General features: G+C 38.9%; 1 protein-coding gene across 1 annotated transcript in view; it reads right to left on the bottom strand.

Annotated features, from left to right (window-relative positions):
- CDC73 (cell division cycle 73) overlaps nucleotides 1-17,786 on the bottom strand; it is a 174,339-nt gene that overhangs the window by 123,645 nt on the left and 32,908 nt on the right. The window contains exons 8-10 of the mRNA XM_048860401.2: nucleotides 14,831-14,929; nucleotides 13,452-13,530; nucleotides 3,587-3,651 (exon numbers count right to left, since the gene is read on the bottom strand). Coding sequence (XP_048716358.2) covers nucleotides 3,587-3,651; nucleotides 13,452-13,530; nucleotides 14,831-14,929 — 243 coding nt within the window. The remainder of the gene's footprint in view (nucleotides 1-3,586; nucleotides 3,652-13,451; nucleotides 13,531-14,830; nucleotides 14,930-17,786) is intronic.

Raw genomic sequence — 17,786 nt, 5'->3', positions numbered from 1 at the left:
GACAGCTCATTTGTGCTGACCTTTACAACCATGTCAAGCTGAGGAGACAGCTAAGGGCTTCATGTTTTCTAGTTACAGCAATACTATTAGTCCAGAATTGAGTTTCATTATGTCTAATGCAAGGTAAAGGTCACACTATTGTTTAGGTTTTCACTAGATGGCACTAGCTTGGCTTTTAACTGAGCATCCTTCCTTTAACAAGGTCAGAATAAAAAAGCATCAGGTATATTTTATTTGTGTCCGTTTTAAACAAGTATGTTTGTACTCTTAATAGTACAGGTTAAAAATGTGGGCAATTTTTCCTCAGCATTCACTGGGAGAACAAATGCCAGCTATCATCCAACACTGTATACATGGTATAGGAGTAAGAGTTTCAATATATTCATACTTGATAGTTTTGAGAGTTTCATATAAATCAGTGCAAACCAGTTACAGTAGGAAGATGAGAGCAGGTGGGAGACACAAACTAAGAGAAACTCAAAGTTCGTAATAGTAAGAAGCCTATGAGAAAACTGGACAACTGTGTATGGATTACAAGCAGCACAGAAAAGGTAGGATTTTAAGCTGCATTTCTAAAATGTCAGAGGTGGACAGATTACTACAGATAGCTGGGTTCCACATTGTGGCCCAGGAACAACCAGAGTTCTGTCAACACCTTTACAGTTGTCTGTGAAATGAAAATTGCTGGGAACTAATATCACCGGGGGTAGAAAAAGAAAGTGTGGGTATCAAAGTGGTTCACAGAATGAAAAAGTTAGAGAATCTGAAGAGAAGGAACTGAGGAAATTCTATTTGGCTGCATCAAGGATTAAAGAACAAAACCATGAGGAGTGTGCCCAACTCACCAGCTTAGCACTTGATAAATCAAGGTTAGAACATGTGGTCAACAGTGTCCAACACCCAGCTGTGCTCAGAGAATCAACAGGAGGAACAGTCTTCCCCAAGGTAGTCAGTGATCTCCTCCATTCCAAAAACAAATGATGTAGAAGCCAGAATAGAAACAATCAAGGATGCTATGAGTGAAGAGAATCATCTACCTTGCCGCAGTATGCTTTACATCAGATTTCAGCATCATTTTTCACAGAAGTGAGGACTGACCAAGTATTCCAATGCATATTCATTACTTTTTCATTCAACTTGTTCGGAGCAAATTACTGCATTAGTTTTTTTTAAATGTGCAGAATATGTTTCAATTCCCTGACAGTCTGATTTCTTCCAGTACTGTGTCAAAAATAGAAGAAACAGGACTGAAAAGAAAGTGTGAAACTCAAAAGAAGTGGGAAACTTGATACCACGGACAGGTTGTCTGACTGCGGGTATTGTTACAATCTCCTTCAAACCATGCCAATCACTTAAGTGAAATCAAGCTTGGAGAGAGATGCATATAGTAATATTTCTGCACCACTTAAGTAACAATTCTTTCCTCCATGTCCATAACAGAAAGCCAAGATTCCATCACAACTCTCGGAGTCAGCTTAACTTACTAATGAAAAGTCTGACATTTCTAGTGGAAAATAAGTTTCTAAAAGTAGCACAGAACTTGATTTTTAGATGGAGTAATTCTAAAATGGCAGATGAGATTTTATCGTTTCTCATGGCACTATAAAGATGTTATGCGTAGTCCTGTAACCTTTTAAGAAACTGGATTATTATTATTCTAAAAGGTTCTAGATCATATTAAGGAAAGAACCAGTTTTAGTTTCATAATTAGTTTTTTTTGGTCTGTTTTGTTTTTTTAAACAGTGAAACTTTTTTCTTCAATGGAAGAGCTTGATGGGGAAAAAATTAAAGGAATCCAATTTAGCAACTTCTATACAAAATTTCAGTTCAAAGTATCTTAAAACTATAGATCCTATGTTGAATTTGTAAGGTGGGGTTATCGGGCGGGGGGGGAGGGGGGAAATCCTTGAAACTTTTGGATGCAGAACTTTGATATGAAGCCATGCAAAGCTATTTCTAGAGTCACTTTCCTGACTAATTGCACTTTAAGATATTTTTAATTTTAATTAAGCCTAGTTTAGCTAAAGCTTTGAACAACATAATAGAAACTTTCATTTTTTTCCCACAGGACAACATGCAGGCAAGTGTTTGACAAGTGTTTGCCAAGTCACAACATGACTATTTGAAACAGACATTACACCCTGAAAATCTGTGTTTAGTAACCTAGCGCTGCTAGTCCCTTCACTGGAGCTAGCCTAACAAGCACCACTGTAACACAAGGCCTTTGATTCAAGCAGCCACATTTTTCCCCTTAATTCTACCCCCCAGTGCATTTTGAATTCATCTAAAAGGCAGACTTTTGGCACCAAATGGATTCATTACTTAACTATTAAAAAATGAACTGGGTGCCAGTGTTTTCAGATTAGAGGAGGGCAATGGCAAGACAGTTTTTATTAGACAAAGGAAAAAGTTCAAATAAGAACCAATTAGTTTTGAAACATTTACATTCTAGGCATTATTTTATGTTCAAATTAGGAGTGCACAGTAGCAATAGGTGCACAGATTGGGAAGAATGTTTAGTGCTTTCTATTCAGATATATAGAGGTATACAGATAGTTCAGTGGCTTGAGCATTGGCTGTCTAAACCCAGGATTGTGAGCTCAATCCTTGTGGGGGCCATTTAGGGATGTGGGGCAAAAATTGGGGATTGGTCCTGCTTTGAGGAGGGGGTTGGACTAGATGACCTCCTGAGGTCCCTTCCAACCCTGATATTCTATTCTATGATATGCTACATGGCAAAAGTCTTAATGAGGCCTTTATGTTAGTTTTGTAGCATCTATCCTACTTAAAAGCAGATCAAAACAGCGTTTGTTTGAAAATGTTCAACCACCTTCCATATAAGCAGACAACTTAAGACCAACATGAAATAAAAGTCTGGTTGAGGGTCTCTGCTTTCTCATCTGTACGTATAGCAATCCACATTAAAAAAAGATAAATCAAGTCATGTGATACAAATGGTCATCAATCTCACCAGGCTAGATGGAGGAAAAAGCTTAGACAATACTGCAGAGGTCAATGAACTCTACCATCCCTAAATTAAACCCAAACAGAAAGTTGGATGTGAGGCAATATTCCAAGTCTACAGTTCAAAGTTTTGCTGACATGTTACACCGTTAACCAACATAGCTATGCTAGCAAAAACCTTAGGGCAGACACAGTTAGACAGACAAAAAAGACCTTTTGCTGGTAGAAGCTCATTTCATTATAGGAACCAGGATAAGCAATACTGACAAAAGAATTATTGATGATATCATCTGCATCTCCAGTAGGAGCGTTTGCCGGTATAGTTATACTGGAAAACCCTTTCTAATGTAGGCAAAGTGTTAGCCTCTACCCAGGGTTACAAACATCTTAAAAAAAGAAAAGAAGGAAGGGAAAGAAAGAGAAAGAAAGAGAGAAAGAGCTCTTCATTTTATACACAGAACCAGTGCATTCCCCAGATTTTAAATCAGACATTGACTTCTCATTAATGCTGCTAACAAACAAACAGACAACCTTGTTGAGAGGCACAGGCAAAGTAAACCTGAAGCATTTATATATGCTGTCAGTGAGGCATACTACATTTCAGAAATGCTTTTTAACTTACCGTTACAGACTTCAAAGTCATTCCATGGTAGGTTCCCATAGTGTCGATTTTGAAGCCTTCCGTCTCTGTAAAGTAAAAGAGCGTCTTGTAAGTCATTCCACATGCAAGCATCAGAATAAAGCCCATGTTTAAACTGGCAGAATAGGGGAAATTCCTTTCCAGTCACTTTTGGGAGGAAAAATGCCTTCCTGCTGGTGCAGTATTTTAAGCCCTGTATACACACTAACTTTTAACTACACCAGTCACAGTCACTATCCTGGTTGGCTCTAAATGTGGCCTAGGTGAAATCCTGGTCTCATTGAGGTCCCAAGGAGTTTAGTCATAAACTTCAATGAAGGCCAGGAATGCTCTCTTTATGTTTAACACGGGTTAAAAATATGGATAGTAATCATGGATAGCTCAGAGTGTTTTGCTTTAGGCAGATGACTACTTTTGCATATTTGTTTTCCTGTAACCAGTTTTCCTAAATGGCACTCAGAATACTTTACTGCTACATGGACAACACTCCTCTACCCATGCTTGCGTATCCAGTTTGACTGGTCTTCCTTTCTCTCATCTCTTTGCAATATTGCAACAATGCACTGCTCTATGTGTTCCTGGTGCTGCTCTAAATACACATCCTCATACACTAATCTGGGCTAGATTAAGATGGGACAGTGGCTCAGAATATGAACTGAGAATAAGACTTGTGATTGCACTATTTGGCCCTTAAATTTGGTTCTGATATCCCAACATGCATGTTAGTTTTACAACTCAACTTCCTTGAATACTCAAAGGAAACCTGATGGAGAATTTTAAAAACTGGGATTTTAGTACAATAGCAAAATAAATATAAATTCACTCAAGCGTGTTCACCTTTAATACAATAAAAGTAGTCAATTTTAAACACAGATTCTAACAGAGGCAGAAGACCCAATTATGCAACTAAAAGCAGCACTCCTAACATACAGTCTCATGATCCACGTTGTACACACCGCAGATGTGTAGGCAGATAAAATTAGTTTTATTTACACACACACACACCCCAAAACCACCATAAACTAAGAAATGTGTTAAAGATTAGACATTTATTTGAACACAATAGTGGTTACACTAATAGCATAAACGTGTTAATGACTAATCAATCCTTATTCTTCAAGGCATAAACTGATCCCCAGTAAGATTATGATGAAGTTTTCCCTACCACTCCTCACCGGATACATTGTGGAGGAAGCAAGGTGGGGTAACAACATCCTCTGGAGTATGTGGCATTAACCACTATTAGAAAACTGTAACAAACTGTTAGTCAAATATACATACTAACTAGAGAAATTATTATATAAAAGAAAATATCAAGGAATGTTTGCATTTTGTAGGTCTCTCCTGATGCAGCTTTTCAGAACTTCGCTGAAACAGCTTCAGGATTGCATAAACCAGGTTTCATGGTTTATCGCTCTTATTTGTAAAACCTTGGTCTCTGTAAACAGCAGTGTAAAGCAGAGTGTCATGCTCCAGGTGTACTGCCTCTCCCGCAACAAGAAAAAACCCAAGGTCATAAAAAACAGATCAGAAAAGAGAATAACTATTATAAGGCAAGAACTGGATAGAGCCAGTGGGGAGGATAGTAAAGAATAGATGACAGAAGCAGATATAAAAGTAAGTTTTAGCAGGATAAGCAAAAATGTCTTAGTTTAGGTTAGTTATTGTGATTAATAGACTCAGACTTCAAGGTCAGAAGGAACCATCATGATCATCTAGCCTGATCTCCTGCACATTGCAGATCACAGAACCTCGCCCATCCACTCCTGTCATAGACCATAACTTCTGGCTGAGTTACCGAAGTCCTTAAAGCATGATTTAAAGACTTCAAATTACAGAGAATTCGCCCTCTACACTAGTTTAAACCTGTGCCCCATGCCAGAGTGGAAGGCAAAAAACACCCAGGGTCTCTGCCAATGTAACTCGGGGGGAAATTTCTTCCTGACCCCAAATATGGTGATCAGTTAGACTCTGAGCATGTGGGCATCACCCACCAGACACACACCTGGGAAAGAATTCGCTGTAGTAACTGCGGGCCCTCCTCATCTAGCGTCCCAATACCGGCCATTGCAGATATTTGGTGCTAGCAGTCGCAGATCAGCTACATGCCATTGCAGGCACTCATCATTCCATCCCCTCCATGCAGGAGAATGTTTTAATTAGATAGGTACACAGATGAGGTAACTTGGTAAACAGATTCTGCACAAAGCTACAGAACAAGGGCTGAAAGATACGTGATTGACAACAAGAGTGTGTAGAAGACAGGGAAAAACAGAAACCAGAGATTTGAAAAAAGTTCCTCTATCCCTAAGAGACAGAAGTTGATTGATCATCTTTCTTGCCTTATCTGGTTTTGCATGTATGTGTCATTCATAGGTGATAATAGAATTGTCTTAAAATGTACAAAATAAAGGCTAAAATAAACTGTTTATGCCTAAATTGAAGTGGATCTCATTTTTTCACCCAACCCCACTGATATGAGAAACCTAACTAGCTGGATCATTGTCTGTTATGGTATAACAATTCCCATGTTGTAGCCTAACAGATGGTTCAATAACCCAGCATGTGTCAAACTTTTTTATACTGTGGACTTCAGAAATCTCAGACCACCTTCCCTCTCAGCCTCACTCTGCAGCAAACACCATGGTTCCATTTAAAAGGGCTAGGCCCAAAAGTGAAAATAAGCCAGCATATTGATGTGAGTTTTTCAGTCTGATTACATTCCACCACTACAATTTGTATGCATGTTCTTTATTTCCACTCTCCATGTAGATTTTACATTTTTAGTACCTAAAATTTTCTCTCATTGCTTACAAGCCCCACTGTTCTAACCATCCCAGGTCAATCTACAGTTTGTTTCTGTGTCCCTTTTGTTTGCTATTCATCCAGTGTTGAGCCCTCAGTAAATCTGATCATGGTTGAATTTACATCAAAGTAACAGTGACAAAAAAAGACTTAACAGACTTTAGTTCCTGGGAAGGAACCCAAACAGGCAAAAGCAGCACAAGGGAGCACTGAGGAATACAAAACAGCTCTAGTTGAAGGCTGATTCATCCATATCTGAAATGAAGACTGTATACCACTTCCCATTTCAGCGGTACATGTGTTATTACTGATGGCAGAAGCTCTTTGGACTATCTGGAAGTGGTCCACTAATCTGTTTTAAGAACCACTATGCTAATGAAGTCAAACTTCTTCTTTGGAGTGAAATTTGGTGTAACGCTTTCCTCTTTACTAGCAGTCAAATCAAAAACAAAGGGCTCTATGCAGCAGTTTTTAAACTACATTAACAAAATAACTGAATTGTATAAAATACATCAGATATAAAGAGAGATTGTTTATAAATCCCCTACCCATAATCACTTATCAAATAGTTAATAATCTTACAACTGGAAGATCATGCTGAGTTCTGTTTAACAGCCTCTCAATAACAACCTGACCATAGTAACTGAAGTTTTATTTGCAAATATTAATTTTACAGTCTAATACTCAGACACAAGATATCACCCAGCTCACCCACACCAGGCTGGAAAAACATGAGGACAGGTGATAGCCTGTATTTCTTCAAATCAAAATTTGTGAATGCCTTGCATATTTATTCTCTATTATTAGCAACACTCATTTTTTGATTGTAGGGATTCTATTTCTAAAGAGAAATTTAATTCTAAGCACAACACAAAAATCTGGACATGGACTATAATTAAAATTTAGAATTTTGGTAGAAAATACTAGTATACATCTACAAGATAGCAGCTCTTAAAATCCCCATGACAAGACAAGAAATACATTTATATTACAACTTCATTGACAACCTGGTTCTGATGATAACCAGTTTGCTTAGTACCTGCAAAAGCAGCCTCAAGCTTAGAAACTGGAGACTCCCCCCTCTATTTCATAAATTTACTGTTCAAAAGAAGTGGCAAGTAGGCAATCTGAACATATTAATTTATTGTGCAAATAAAACTATACTTAAACATGAAGCAAAATTACAGGTGTGGGTGAAAGACTGATGCCCACACTAAGTCCAACAACAAGCCTTTCAGTTAAACATGGGAAAACATTTAGATGTGGTAAAGAAGACACTGTAGCCTGTAATGACAGAAAGAATACTGTCAGATGGCTGTCCTGAAAATCTCTCTCCAGTTTATACTAGATGGGATCACAAGTAGTGTGTCAGTTCTGATAGCAATTCATTTTTTGAATATGGGCACCTTGGTGGCAGTCTCAGCAGAGAAACAAAGGCGAACATCTCACTTCCGAAGGTAGCCCCTCAAGTGAGGGAGAGGGCATTGCTGGGGAAGTTTATATTGCTACCACCTGTGCTGAATATGTTTGATAGGTAAGATCATGCAAATCTTCCGGGCTATCATTTAAAGTGACGTGAGCATGTGAAAAGTGCTGAAAAGTGGGGTTGATGAAAAGCAAGCAAAGCAGTCTAAAAAGGTCAGCAGAGAAGAATTTAGCTACTGCTCTTAAAGCAGTTTATTACGTCAATATCCTACAGGACAAAAAATACCCTTTCACACATCAGTGGTCAAGCTAAATTAAGTACATACTGTGTTCAAAATGAAAGAATAAGCCTTGATGTAAGAGGGAGAAGGGTGCCAGATATGCTGCTCAAAAAGAGCATTATCGCTGTTTCAGAAGCAGTTATGAATCAAAAATATAGCTTGTTATATTGCCAAAATAGATGTGACAGGTTAGGGGTCAGAAAGAGGTGGTCCATGAAAATGATGCCATGCATGAAGTTCTCTTACCTTCTTAATGCCCAGTCAAAATTAAAATGAACTAAACATAAAGAGTAAGAAGAAAAGAAGAAAATCTAGTATGTAGGTTTATTTTGTACTGTTAAAGAATGTGTGCTGCTCACTAGCAATTTGAAAGTCACAAAGTCAGAAGTGAGGAAATAATGGCTGAGCAAAGTAATTGCAGTGTGTTTGCCTTAACAGCTTGATTGTTTGGAGGTGATGGGATGGGACTGGCCAGGTGTACAGCCAGGTAACATGATCGTCCATGGTGAGGACAGAGACCATTTTATGATGAATGGAGCTGTAAGACACATTCTTACATGTTTAATGTGACATACTACAATTTAAGTTTAAAGACAAGACAACTTTTCTCCTTTTAATCATAGCGGGAGTAATAAAAAGTATGCTTGAGAATAAGCACTGGTCTGTGTCTACTACAGGACTGCTAAAGCAGTTGAATTTACTGCGGATATAATAGATTTGTTCTTTACTTTCAAAGAATAGTACTTAACATTTAAAAACTCATTTACTGTTGCAGCTACCTTAACTAAAGCATTCCAGTAACAGAACTTGTCCTATATGGCATAGAGACAGCAAGGCAAGCCACCTAGGTGAGCAAACTGATACCACCTTCGGAGTAACGATCCATCCCAGGTCATACAGAAACTTGGCTGCAGCTCAGCAGGCTCCTTACCATATCTTGCCAGGTTTAAGTGGTTTAACCTATTATCTTACATCTACATGTTTTAAATTGCTTATGTTAACAAGCATACTAAGCCATTCCCATACTAAGCCAACATACTGAAATATCCAAGGTAGAAAAACCCACATAAGCAAGCAATTTCCTAATTAAGACTGCCATGGATAATACTGTAGTAAAATTGAGATTAAAAGACTAAGTCCATGCTTAGCCATACTTATTCAGTAATTGTTAGTTTAATACTACGAAACCCTTCTAATGTTGTAAGATCCTCTGATAGAAGAGCTAAAATGACTGCACACACTATTTTTGTGGCAAGTTGTACATATAATTTAGTTCCAGTTTTTAACAGGTTATTCAGGACAGCATGGGTAATGCTTTTTGGTATGTTATCCTTATATCTATTCGTTACTGAGGAAAATTCAGTGAATTTTCCTGTTAACATTCAATATGCTATTAGCATTTGAGAGTAAGATCAGAAGGAACTATTATGATAATCTGACTTCCTACATATCATAGGCGCTAGAATTTCACCCAGTGATTATCTGCTGAGGCAGAGATTTTCAAAAAAGTGATCAATGATTTTGGGTGCCCAACATGAGATTTGTTAGAGGGGCCTCATTTTCAGAGGGTTGGCACTTCAGCATCTTCTAAAAGAATCAGGCTCCCTTGAGGTGTCAAAAGTTGAACACACAAGTCCTAGTCACTCTTGAAAATCTTGGGCTTAACAGTTCTTTAACAGCAACCCTAGTGAATTTGCTAAAATACTGACAATGTGGTACAAAGATAAAAAACAAATGGTAAATGATAAATATGAAAAAGTTTTAACTTAGTATCAACATGGTATTAGGAGAACTAGAAATATTTAAAAATAAATGCTGTACTAATATACTCCATGTAAGGAATTCTTCTCCCTTAACTCTGTCCTATACCCCACAGGCTGCAGCAGGAGTTACAGAGTAGCTGCACAAGTTCCAGCTTCAGGATGAGGATACATCTCTGCCCCCATTTCGCAAGCCTTTGCATTATGTTCCCAATAGGTTCTGTACGCTGCCTTTGTACAGGGTATGAAAATTTAGTGCTTAATGAGGCGATAAGTAGTTGCTTTTCCAATAATGTTCTAAAATACTTTGTATATTGTGCAGAGCCCCAAAAAACCCAGAATTTGTCTTATTAGTAACATAATAAGATTTCACTAGATAAAACTCAAACCAAGCCTTCTCTCTAGGGTTAGCGGTTTCTAGCATTCCTACCCCAGGATTACCCAGCTCAAACACAAGGTTCCTTTTCCCTCTCGGGTACAGAATTACTCCCCACCTCCGTAAGTCCACACTGTACCCACACCAAAAAAACAAAAAAAAACCACACCACTAAAATTTACCTTTTTTATTTAATTTTTTTTCAACTTAACTGTATTTTGTGGGTGCTTCAATGAACACAAATTTAGCAATGAGGCACACTGCTCTTGAGCCATCCACATATAACAAGGATCAGAACCACATTATCTCCCCCCTGAAAAACATTGATTTTTCCCCTCCCTACATTTTATACTGTATGGAAATCAAATAGTAGCTATAGTCTTTCCAAGAAGTGCACATTGCTATGGCCGACACAGGTTTCAAATTGTAATAGCATGTATATAAAATATGACACAAGCAACAGACAAGAGATCTGTACAGTTGGGAGAATTTTGTAGTTTAAAAGATCCTGGTCTGGGTGAAATGAAAGTGCTGTGGTCACCATGTTTGAGCACACTGCACTCCTCTTTCTATAATCAATTATTACATTGTCTTTTTCTAAAAGAGTTAGCATATTAAAGACAACCCTACAAAAACTAATCCTGTTGGTAACAAGAATGAATGCCACACTACATATTCAACTCTTCATTCAAGACAACTTGCTTTCTTCTGTGTTTTCAAAACTGGCATTAATGCTCAATATGATTTGCTCTCACCCAAGCCAATTGATCTTCCAAATGCATTTCACAATGCCAGTGGTTCTCAAACTTCATTGCAAGCAAACCCTTTCTGACAACAAAAATTACTACATGACCCCAGGAGGGGGGACCGAAGCCTGAGCCCACTGGAGCCCTGCCGCCCTGAGCAGGGGGACCAAAGTTGAAGCCCCAGGGTTCAGGCCTGAATGAGGGGGTCCAAAGCCGAAGCCCCAGGGTTCGGCCCCAGGCGGCGGGGCTCGGATTTCATGCTCAGCCCCAGCAAGTCTAACCCCAGCCCTAGCAAGTCTAACCCCAGCCCTAGCGACCCCATTAAGATGTGGTCCTGACCCACACTTTGAGAACCGCCGCACTATGCATTCATTTAGATGTTTAGCATCCAAGGTTTCATATGTATCTACATCCACAAAATAAATAGATATACAATAGAAAAAATATGAATATACAGGTCTATCAGTTTATTTTTAATAAAATCCAATTGTTAAAGGTCAGCTGTCAGACTTAATTTGTTAAAAACAGGACAGAATCATAACAAGTTTAATGGATGGCATGAAAGCTGCTTGACCTGCAGAATATTAAGGAGAAACTACAGAGAAAAAGACTGAGGGCAATAGACATTTAGCAGCTGATGGTTATGAAGTGTTACTGTTTTTTCAGCTTAAACCTATTTTCCACTTGAATGTTCGGTACCTCATACATTGAAGGTTATTATTTTTATCAGATGGTTACCATTTCTAAAAATTATTTGCACTTTGTCAAAAGCTGATGTGTTCTGCTTAAAGGTTTGTCAGTGTTGATTACCATGCTCTGCTAAATCCACAGGGCTTTTTGTTTTTAAAGATGTGAAGCCATGGCTTCTATTATCTTTGAGAACATGGAATAGTTTTAAGAATAAAAATGTGAACATTTCCTTTTTATAAAGCTATGGGTACCTGAAAATCCACCATGAGTCTCAATCTCACCAAATCAAAAAGAAGCCATACAGAGAACATATTATAGAACCCACATAGGTTGGAACTTTTAAATGCAGAGGACCCAGGTTTGTCTCAATTATTAATCACCATTGATAATGGAAGTTACATGGCTCAGGTACTGAGAGTTACTGTGCCTCAAGGCCAAGTAATAAGCCCTCTTTTCCTTCAAATCTTTCCCAGAATCCTAAGTTCCAAAAGGTCTCCATAAAAAGAGAACCATAGGCAATCCTAACAACTTGATAGCTTTATTGTATCTGCTTTTTGTCTGCTTTTAGATTATAAGCACTTCAGAGCAGGGGCTCATAGTCTCATATTAAATGTACCACTGCAGTGTACATAAATACATTATAAATACGAACGGTGGGATTTGATTTTAAGCCACACACATTATATACACTATACGGTACAGGAAAAAAAAACGCATTCCTAATTTGTAATGAGAACTACAGTGGAACTACTAATTATCTTTAGTCTCTGCTGTTTAGGATACAAAAACCATAGCTCCTCCAGACCTACATGGGTTTTAATTAGATTACATTCCTCCCATATTTTTCAAAATTTTGTACTCTTAAAAAAAAACCCCAGACAGATGGGTGGGCAGACAGACACACACAAGACTCAGTGCCCAAGTCGTCAAAAGAAATGGCTGACTAGCAGTCCCCCAATGTGGATTCATGGCTAGGGAAGAGATTCCCAGGTGTTCCCTTAGCCCTCTCCTAAGAAATCTGAAGGCCAGTCACTGGCTGACTTTATAAAGTTATTGAAGCAATTTCCACGAACACTACACCAGTCTTTATGAATTAATATTGCCATTTAAAAATTGTTAAATTACAAAAAGAGCACCAGTGCAGTATTGAGGTATGTACCAATGCCTCTGAAAGTACTGGTTGGCATATCTCTGCTCTTTCAACCAACTCCCTCCCTCCCTCCCAGAGAAGGGGAAAGAAGACTGGACCTGAGTATATTATATACTTGGCTCAAAATATCTGAGGCATTCATTAGAACAGAAGGACCTTCACCTTTTTTTTTTTTATTTTATTATTAAAAGATTTTTTTTCCCTTTAATTTCAGGACATACTATTTAAAGGATGCTCTATCAGATTTTTTTTTTTAATTAGCACTGAAGGACTATTGGCTTGACTAATATCTGTACAGACCCAGGCCCTCTGAGTTGAAACTACTTACACTGTCTCTGCCTTGAAAGTGAACAAAAAAGTGTTTAACATGTATGTTTTGTTTTCAACTAGACAGTTTCTTAAAAGTTAAGGCGAAAAAATCATTTTCAATAAATAAGATTCCTAGCTTGTGTTACTACCAGAGACTACATGTGAAGACGTTTCAGTCATCATTTATGGACTTATACTTCGCACTTTATTCAACTTTGACAATGAAAACAGATGAGTCCGTTTCACTTTTCAGTTCTCAAATGTAGTGTTTCCTTAATGCTAATTAGTATTGGAGATCAACTTACCTTCCTTTCCTTTAAATCTTTCCTGATCGTATCTGTTGTAGGCAGCTGGAATAGACTGCGTAGTCCGTAAAGTGGGATCCTAAAACAAATTAGCAAACATGATATGCTACTGCATCTCAAAACATATGTTGATTAACACATTTTAGTTTCTGAACTTTGGAAAATAAATATTGTATGTAAATTGACTTTACAGTTTTGGACAATTATATAGGTGGAAGTTTTCAGACAGTTTGTACTTTTAATCAATATACTTCATTTTAACCTCTTATTGAAATAGTAGGTTTTAAAGAAATACTTAATGACATGCAAATCTAGAGAACTGACAACATTCAGAAGCAAGACAAAAGTAACAGAAAGCCATGTTAACTGAGCAAAATAAATGAAATCCAGTTCCCGTTCATTTGCTAACATCTTGGGGCTCAAGAATGAATGGTCATCTGACAACATATGGCTGGTCCTTCAGCCACATGCACAGAAGACTCCACCACAAATCTGATTAAGCTGAAGAGGTGCTAAACCTACAGAACAAGATTAAATTGGGAGGAAAAAAAGGCAGATTTAAAATGCATTTTCAAAATGCTGCCAATCTAATGATGCACTAAATATCGATTCATGCATCTTTTTCATGGGTGACTTAGTAACACAGTTACAATCATTCCAAACAGTATGTCTAAGTAGTCCCATGAACAATTTATGAAATTCAGCATACAGCAAGCATTTAAATGTTGAAATTCATCTTGCTACTCCAATCCGGTACATTGGCATATAATACAGAGGTATCAAAATAAGTCGAAGTAAGACTAACTGGCTTCATAGCAGATTACCATTAGGAGTTCAAGAATTTAGTTATTAAGTTTAATAAAACAACAGTAAACATCACAATTCAAAACCATTGCTTTTCTAATGCCTAGATAGACCTGAATAATAAAAATGTAAATCGGTCTTTGATTTGACACAGGCATAGGACAGCTGGTTCAATCTGTTGCTGCTCATGAGTCATGTTCCAGCTTCTTAAACATTTTACTACTTTATCTGTCAAAAAATACAGTTAGCAAGGCATTTTGCTGGAAATGGCGATAGTCTCATCTAATATACTTCTTCCAAGTAGCTGCAGAATGCCAGTGAGTGTTCGGTACATACAGTAGTTGGCACTAACTGTTCAGTCTGTAAGTAGCAAACGAAGAGTATTCACTCTTCCAATACCACTATATACAGTTTTGATCTAAGAAAAAGTTCTGCATGAACAAGTTACTGTAATTTATTCAATTAGAGCCAAACAAAATGAAGAGTAGTTTCAGAAAATTGCCATTATTTACTCAATTCAACTTCAGCTATGGAGCTACGAGCAGCAGGTCCATAATAAGAATAGTTATTCTTACCGCTGGTGCTGTATTTGGTGCAGGCCTCTGTTCAGGTGCACGACCTTCTTCTCTGGCTTTTACTGACTGAAGAATCGCAAAAATATTCTTGGCAAAATTCTGGAAAGCAAGTTAGACACTTTTGAATCCCACTGACCATCAAAGCTGGTTGGAGCACTAGAAATACAGCTAGAAGACATTTTTTGAGTCAACACATGTGCTTCAAAGAACGTATGCCTACTTGTAAATACAGAGAAAACTGCACACAAATTAGAAAGACTTTGTTCACTCCTCTTTGGGAGTGTCTGAAGAACTGAATCATTGTGCAAGGACTCACACATCTCATGGATTTCCATCACATCACCCTATCTGTTCAATGTAGGTGGGTGCAGCCTGAGCACCAAAACAAAGCTACTGGGTCTTTATGGTATTTATTCTGAGAACCTATCCTTTTAAACTGGTGAATACTCAGCCATTTATGACTGCAAAGATACCTGCGTGCAGATGCTACAGCAGGGGTGGGAAAACTACGGCCCACGTCCGGCCTGTCAGACCTTTTAATCCAGCCCTCAAGCTCCATCGCAGGGGAGCGAGGTTGGGGGCTGCCACACTCTGGCACTACAGCCAGGGAGCGGAGTTGGGGGCTTGTCCTGCTGCTCCCACCAGGGAGCAGGGTAGGGGACTTGCCGCGCTGCACCTGCCTGGAGCGCCCTGTGTGTTCAGGACCTGCATGACAGCATGCACATTGCTCCGGCTGCACAACCCAAACGCGCCATCAGAGCCTGGAATGTGCAAGCCCACGTGCCTCCTACTCGTTGGCTTAGGTGACTGATTTTTAGTAGTGTTAATTTTCCATTGTTGAGGATAAAACAAAGAGTAGTTGGCCAGGGAGTGCTCAGTGGCAGTTTTCAAAGTTGTGGGCTGTCGGGACATGTGTGGTAGGAGATTTCTGAGAGCAAAGGGCTGGTGAATCTCAATGACTTCCAACCACTGGAAGCTGAAGCCTGACAAATCCAGGCTAGAGAGAAGGGCATGGAAAGGGGGTAAGTTTAGTTTAATTACTGAAATATGTTATGACGGTATATTTATAATGGTAAGTAAGGTTTTATGTTTATTTCCACTAAAATGTATCTTTATTAAATAAAGTTTATTTGAATATCTCTGAATTGTTCATTTCGTGAGCATTGATGGCCCACCATACAATTTCCATATCCAAATGTGGCCCTCAGGCCAAAAAGTTTGCTCTCCCCTGTGCTACAGTCTATTTAAATATACGTTACAGTTTCTTTAAAAAGGAAATTGCAGTGGAATATAGCTTTCAGTAACATGATCCAGTGTAAAAACCGTGACTAAATCACCATTTCTTTAGATACGAGACAAGCAGCAGCATATTGTCAGCCTGACAACATGTATAAAGACATGACTATCAAAGATGCAGTCAGAAATGTAGGGAACAGCAGGAGATTTCCACAGATCTCTAAGTAAGTTCTGAACTTGGGGAAGAGGGGGTGGAGAGAAAAGGGAGGAAGGCACAACTCTTCAGCTGGGCTTCGCTTCTGCAGAAGGACATCTAAAACTCACCCACAGAGATGCTTAAAGTCATTTAAGTTTGTGGTGCACTGCAAAGGATCATCTGGCTATTCAATCTCAAAATGATCAGACCAGCTCTGCATATAGTGGTGTGATGGTACACAAGAATTAGTTTTGTTGGGGGAATAAGAGATGGCAACACACACAATAAAGTCAGACCTACTTCTTATAATTTTCAGTCCTGGCTGCAGCTTTGTTAGCTACTACTTGCTAAGGCAGCTGCAGGTATAAGTATTTTGGCTTTGGCGATAGCAGTTATTGCATTGGGAATTCCCTGCACCCTTAACCAGCACCTCTACAAACAATCCCTCCCACTGGCTGCTTTATCAGGGCATGAAGAGGAAAGGAGGTGGGGCTAAACTTCTGTACTGAACCAAGGTTCTGAAAATAGGGTAGCCTGCCTTTCTGTCCAATGATATCTGCCTGCCCAGACCCAGCAATGGGAACCTGGAGACCTGCTCCCCATTGTAACTCCAGCACTACCAGACAAACCCACTACCCAAAACCAGTTAGGTGTAAACTGCTGCTCCCAACTCCCTACACCAGAAAAGGGAGACAATTCCTCCATTTGCAAGGAAGACTGCCAGCTGTGAGACATGTCCACCTCAGAAACAAAAATGGATTCCATCTCCGGCTGACCATCCAGCCCAACTCTCCAGTGTACCTGCTCCTCACCTAAACACCCCCCCCCCCCCCCTCCACACACACACACACAGTCAAAGGGTATCCATTCCCAACCCTGGCAGCAAAGGCCACAGAATACATTTCTGACACAGGTAGGAGAAGCACCTAGAAGAGCATCTGAAATGCTGGGGAAGATACAGAGCTACTAGGATATGAATAGAAGCGGTGGGAGGAGTGATGGATTGTTTGGTAGAGTAGGAAGGGGAAAATATCTGTCAGGCCATACCACGTGTATCACCTATGGAATCAATTTGAGGGAGCCTCTTTAAAATTTTGTCAACATATCACTAGTTGCCTTCATGCCTTAGTTTCCTTGCTCTTCACCATATACTGCATCTTGGGTCAATTGAACAACACGTTAACCCCTTCTGAAACCCAGGAGGTAGAAATGGATATGCTGAGACGGGGAGGAATTTAGGTAAGTAGTAGTCTGAGTAGAAATAATTTCTTCTGCCATTTACAGGAAAACTAAATGCAATGTTCATTTTCAACCCTAGGTCAGACACACCAATTAGCCAATATGTGAAGGATTTTTAAGGGAAGGTTGACAGTTTGTCAACTGGTAAGCAAGTTAAAATTTCATGAGTCTAGACCAGATTTTTGGTTTAGCATGCAGATAAACAATAAGATTTCTCATAGACTGCTCATATAAGTTATATTCCAAGTCATTAATAAAATGCACAACTATAAAATGTTTGCACTG

The sequence above is a fragment of the Caretta caretta genome, chromosome 8 (genome assembly GCF_965140235.1).
Source record: "Caretta caretta isolate rCarCar2 chromosome 8, rCarCar1.hap1, whole genome shotgun sequence".
NCBI lineage: Eukaryota > Metazoa > Chordata > Testudines > Cheloniidae > Caretta > Caretta caretta.
The sequence above is the reverse complement of the archived record's forward strand: the minus strand, read 5'-3'. Positions and strand labels throughout refer to the sequence as shown.